Genomic DNA, 5,972 nt, shown 5'->3' with positions numbered 1-5,972 from the left:
CTAGCTAAGAGTAGTGTGCAAGAGCTCTGTAGGGAGGGAAAAGTTAACGTAACCCCTTTCAAGTGTATCTTCTGTATCTGAACGCAACAAAGAGATAAAGATATGGTTCGACCTGGGCTCGTGTTAACAGGAAGCTGAAACTTAATCATGTATCAAATAACCACGTAACTTATCATGTATTTCGTTTTCATGGCTCCAAAACAAACTCAAGTTTTTTCAATTTATAACGTAGTCACAAAAGAACAGAGTTAAATACGATAAAACCTTATTAAACAAGCTTATTCGGCCCATTGTACTGGAGAATTTATGAACCTCTCTTTACGATCTCTAGCAATTTCTTTTTTCACATAAGAAACTAAAAAGTAAACTCAAAGCAAAGAGCAACTTTCTTGAACTCACACTTTGTTTATTTACATTATCAAAGAAAATGACGATTTTACAATTATTTCATATCAAGCTATTTACTGCTCTTAATCACTGCAAACAGCTCTTTCTACAAAACCTTTCATCATTAAAGCAGTTAACTTTAAAGTTCCAATAAACTAAAGCTAAAAATACAAAGTTTAAAAACATATATTTTAACCTACAGATACAGTCGAACCCCGTTTTCTCAAACACCGTCAGAAGCACACTAAGTGTTGCTATAATCCAGGTGTCTGTCTTAAGCTGGTCAAGCTAACAGAAAATGTTGGAGCTGGGAACTAAAGTCAATTTCCATAAGGCTCAAGGTGTCCGTATTAAGCGGTCATTCGTAAAGTGGGGTTTAACTGTAGCACTGCAGCTAACAAATACTGCTATTGAGTATAAGGAAAATACAAACTTCAAGGCAATTAGTAACTTGGTAAGTTCATTGAAGCAATGTTCTTTGTACTACATGTTTTCCAGTACATACCTGACTGTCAATAACCTGCTAATCCCTAAAACAAACTTGCTATAAAAACATCATAACGACAATTAAATGTCAAAGAGTATAGTAATAATTTGAGAAACAAAATGTTTCTTCTTTAAATTAAGAAAAGGCAAATCCCCTAAACAGCCTTTTCTCCTATAGTGGAGGTTCTTATTACAACAATTAATCCATAAAGTGGTTTTATAACTTTCTTATTTTGCTAGTCACTCTATTATATAATATAACCACTGGTAAAGTAAACAAAAAAAAAACGTTTTTTCTTGTCCTTCAAAATAATTCATACAATACAACTTAAGAGATGTACGTATTATTCCCATCCAACTGCAAGCCACACAAATTTGTTTTTGTCACCCACCCACCTGTCCCACCTAACCCCAAAACAATTATAGAACAGTTCAACCGATAGAGCCACACCACAAGCAATTGGGTGGACACTGCATTTCTAACGTTTTATCACAGAAAATAATTCCACATATTAAACAAACTGCAAACTAAAATAAATTTTGAATTTTGAATTTTGAATTAATGTCCTAGAGTTTCTCTTTTTTTTATAAAGTACAGTGCTCACTCCAGTATCTGGATGCGATTGTTATTCTCATCACTCACAACAATTCGGCCATTACTGAGAACTGCTAGAGACGATGGAGAATTGAATTCTCCTAAATTACTGCCCCTTCTTCCAAACTTGCCAACAAACTTTCCACTGAGTTCAAATACTTGTATTCTATTATTATCTGAATCACAGACCATCAGGTGACCTGACTTGTTTACTGACAAACAACAGGGATAATTAAACTCCCCGTCCCCTCCACCCTCCTTTCCAAACTTGTACTGAAAGTCTCCATTACAATTAAAAACCTTTATACAGTGTTCACTGCAGTCTGACACTATGAGATATCTATCACATTGAACACAGTGGAAAGGAAAAGTAAAAGAACCCTGCCCACCTATCTTCATTAGAAACTTGCCATCAGGAGAAAAGATCTTAATCAGTTCGTTACCTGCATCAGCAACAACGATATTTCCATCACTGTCTACAGATAAACCACAAGGATTAGAGAGCTGACTATCAAGGCTTCCTTCCCCACCAAACATACCCACGTACTCACCCTCCCCACTGAAAATCTGGATCCTATGGTTATCCTGCTCTGCTACGAAAATATTTCCATTTCTATGAAAAGTTATTCCTGCTGGATACTTAAATTCGCCCGCTTTGTTACCTTCCCGACCAAAAGATCTTAAGTATTTTCCATCACTCTTGAAGATTTGAACTCTGTGGTTCCCCCAATTAGTTACAGCTATCTCGTCCCTGGCATTCACTGCCACCCCCCAGGGATAATTAACCATTCCAACAGACGAACCTCGTTTTCCAAAAGAAAAAGCAGGTCTTAACTGAAATGATTTCACATCAATAGAAAAAGGACTATCAAGAATGTGTTTGCCGTTTACCTTTACTGTCACTTTGTATTTGCCTTGATCTTTGGGTGAATAGCTGATTTTGTAGCTTCCATCCTTATTGTCATTTATTCGCACTTCCGTCGCGCATTCTCGTCCTTGTTCGTCCCTGATCTCTACCGATACACGGTCATGTTTATTGTAACACTGCTCTCCCTCTGTGTTTTTAGTGGTCAGAACAAACTGTGCGTCAACTCCAACAGTTCCTTCTTCGAGTCCTTTGCCCACAGCGATAGATTGACTAGCTTCAGTTTGCTGCAGTGTTTTCAGTGTTCCGATTTCTTCGGTGTTGACAGTTTTCAACATCTTTTGATTTGGCACGAAATCCAACGTCGGAAGATCTTTCAGGTCACGCTCAGTTGGCTTAGTAGTTTGATCAACTCCTTCCAATATTGTTTGTAATGACTTTTTCACTTGAACGACTTCAGCGTTTGCACTTCGTGTCAAAACTTTATCAGCTTTATCCAACGTTGATTTGATCACCTCTATTTGATGCTCGATCTCGGTCTTTTGCGTTGTTAGACTTTCCAGTGATTTCTCTGTTTGGTCCTCCACCGCTGCAAAAATAGTTTGCTTCTTCGCTTCAATATTAGCAATTAAATTGTCAACAGTCCTCTGAACGTCTCTCTTCACCTCTTCGCCTCGTTGTATAATCTTCGCGTAGTCTTCATTCAGTTTACTAACAGCAATCAGCTTTGCTTGTAAATTACGCTTCTGTGTTTCAATCATTGATTTCATTTCAATCTTTTGTCTTTCAGCTTCGTCTTCTATGTGCTCCAAAGCATGACCAGGATGATCCATCAAAACACAAAATTGGCAAACGGTCATTTCACAGTTCTTACAAAAGAACTTCAGCTCTTCGTTCTCGTGCCGTTGCTTTGCACAGAACACAGGTCGCTTGAGCACATCCTCATAGTCCTTCTCTTGAAAGTCTTTCAGCGCCAGAACACGGTGATCTTTATTGTTTCGCATGATGTTGTGGCCTGTTACGCACTCCTCACAATAAAATATGCAACACTAGAAACAGTAAGAAGTCTCGGAGCTTTTCTTCTCGCAGTTTCCACATCTTACTTGACTACTTCTGCACTCTTTGATTGCCACTACATCAATCAAGCCATTCAGAAAAAAACTGGTTGGAAGATCTTTCAGATCGCCACTTTCAGGTACTCTGCTAACGGCTTGACAATTTGGGCATCTGATGGTGTCGCGGCCATTGCTCGTCCTATGCCATTGTTTCAAGCAATGCAGACAGAAACTGTGTAAGCATGGCAGATGTTTTGGATCGGTAAATATGTCGGAACACACCGAGCAAGACACTTCTTCACAGAGATTATGGAGCAACGTTTTCATATCCATGTCGTGTTCAGAAACAAAGGTTTTCGCGGAACTCAACTCGAAACCATGAAGTCTTGTTACTTTCTTTTTTTAGCTCTTCTTGGAATCGTGATTGTTTATTATGCTAATCTTTTCCCTTGTTCAAACCAATCATGGAACGTCGCTTTAAGAGCCCTTGTCATTTTGTCTCGCATACTAATTCTAAAGAATGTGACCCTTGGGGCTCCTTGATCAGATGTCACTAAAACATTGAGCAGAACAAAACATTAGTGCTTTGGTGTCTGTAGTTCAATTCCTTTCTGTCTGAATAGACTTCATTTGTTGTTTTCACGCGCAAACGATGGACAGCTCATTTTTTTAGGGTGTGTTGGTCAGGCAGAACTCCAACCAATGGTTTGAACTTACAATCTCTACGGACTCGCGAAGACTCGTGATTATCTGCCAGCCACACGTCCCTCGTGAGCTAGCTCGCGCGCCACTTGTCGATCTCTCACGAGAGGAAAAATGCTTCTTGGCAGTCTGTTATAATCAAAACTACTTATGTCGTTATGGACTGTAATTTTCATGTGGCAATGGCATCTTATCCTTCCTCCATAATCTTTCCGTTTCATCTGCGCCTGTAATGAAAGCCTCATTTCTCCTTACCATCTTTTGGCAAATGCAAGAAGACACGTTACGGGAATACAAGACCCAATCATCACAGTTGCAAACGTTTGACTAAAACCCAAATTCTCTCAAAATATTGCGACTCAGTAAAGAGAAATTTGATATCGATATTTTTCTTTGAACGGTGAAAATCACTGGCATGTTTAAATTAAGAGCTACTGTGATTTGTAACAGCTGACCTCACTGAAATAGTGAACTATTTTTAGTTAACGATGGAGTGATGTCACACTTAAGCCAAACTGGCCAACACAACTGGAACTTATCCTGGCTTGCGTGGTATAAAACAGCCAAGAGCATTGCGGCTCCCCTCGGATTGGATGCTAGCCCAACACAGATTACTTCCCTCGTAACCTTTCATTAGGTTCTTCTAACATGGTGGTACACTCCTGTGTGGCGAGAGGCACTACAACAGTAAAATGTCAGAGGGGGGCGAGGGAAGGAGGGGTTTGCCCGTCAATTTTTGAAAAGTGACTGCCCACTGCTTATTCCCGGACTGTTTAATCTGGAGTTTAGCTCACTACTTGGGAGGAGGCGACCAAATGAAATAGTCGGGGACTGATGCTCGTGGTCTCGCTAAGAAGCTGGTGTAAATCAATGATTCTGTTCTCACTTATAGGGTGTTCAGGACAAAAGCCCCATTAGTTTTAGCTGTCTAAGTGTGCATTTGAAGACCCTGAAGACGTTAACGCTGTCATTTTCGTTTTAATTGGTATTTTGTCGGGATTGAAAACAAAGTTAGAGTTACACCCAGATTGCTCTCCTCTAGAACTTTTATTCAAATTTTTCGACGAGCATCCCCGACATTTTTGTATGGGACTCCCGTAACACCCCCCCTCCCTTACCCCCACCCCGCACCGGGGCTTTCTGGCCGTCAGTGCCTCATGCTTATATACATGAGACGTGTAGTTATTCTATTGATGGAAAGAAAAGCGATTTTTGGTCTGACAAGGATCTTGTGTACCGGTCAACTTATCAGCAGTGAAGAATTTTTAATTAAAGATCGAGGAAGGCACAAATGTTTTCAATGTAGTGTTTCTCGTTGCGTCCTACTAGCAGTTATCTAGATACGTTCAACCTTTTTTCTGTCTTGTTGCTATAAGGAGAAGACAGATACTCTTCCATGACAATTAGTAAGAACGTAAACTCATGTCACGTAAAATTAAGCAGCCTCGCATCAAACGATCTGGTTAGCTTTATTAATCCTTCATTCGAAGGCGTTGCAAACGAAAGCGCTTTATCTCATACACACAACTTAGGGGCGTCCCAAGAATACCTTACTAAAGCAAGGGCACTAGCACCGTCATACGTCACTGTTCAAGCGATTCTATTCTTTGGCAGGAAAACAAGGGAAATGTCTGATTGAAACACTGAAGACAAGACAGAGAAACCGAAACAGACACGGCTCCTCGTACGGTACTGATCAGATGAAACGATACTCATTCTTAAATCAGCAATTCAGCCTTGACAGAAATCGATAACTTTTTAGAAGACGAAGGTTCTTATACATGACAAAAGAAGACCAGAACACACGTCGCTTTAACAATACAATATACAGGACCAATTATCAGCAAGCTAACATTTATACACTGTATTGTGTTATTTCTCA

At 39.7% G+C, this 5,972-nt stretch overlaps 1 protein-coding gene across 1 annotated transcript; it reads right to left on the bottom strand.

Annotated features, from left to right (window-relative positions):
• Positions 1-1,397: 1,397 nt before the first annotated feature.
• On the bottom strand, positions 1,398-5,402 carry LOC145469621 (E3 ubiquitin-protein ligase TRIM45-like). The gene has a single exon (XM_081453376.1). The coding sequence runs from the start codon at positions 3,335-3,337 to the stop codon at positions 1,475-1,477; it is 1,863 nt and encodes a 620-aa protein (XP_081309502.1). The 5' UTR covers positions 3,338-5,402; the 3' UTR covers positions 1,398-1,474.
• Between the last annotated feature and the right edge of the window lie 570 nt (positions 5,403-5,972).

The sequence above is a fragment of the Orbicella franksi genome, chromosome 15 (assembly GCF_964199315.1).
Source record: "Orbicella franksi chromosome 15, jaOrbFran1.1, whole genome shotgun sequence".
Lineage (NCBI taxonomy): Eukaryota > Metazoa > Cnidaria > Anthozoa > Scleractinia > Merulinidae > Orbicella > Orbicella franksi.
This window is presented reverse-complemented; position numbering and strand designations above follow the sequence as displayed.

Excerpts from the sequence above, each read along its gene's own strand:
- LOC145469621 (XM_081453376.1), bottom strand. The coding sequence starts at position 3,337 with ATGCGAAACAATAAAGATCACCGTGTTCTGGCGCTGAAAGACTTTCAA.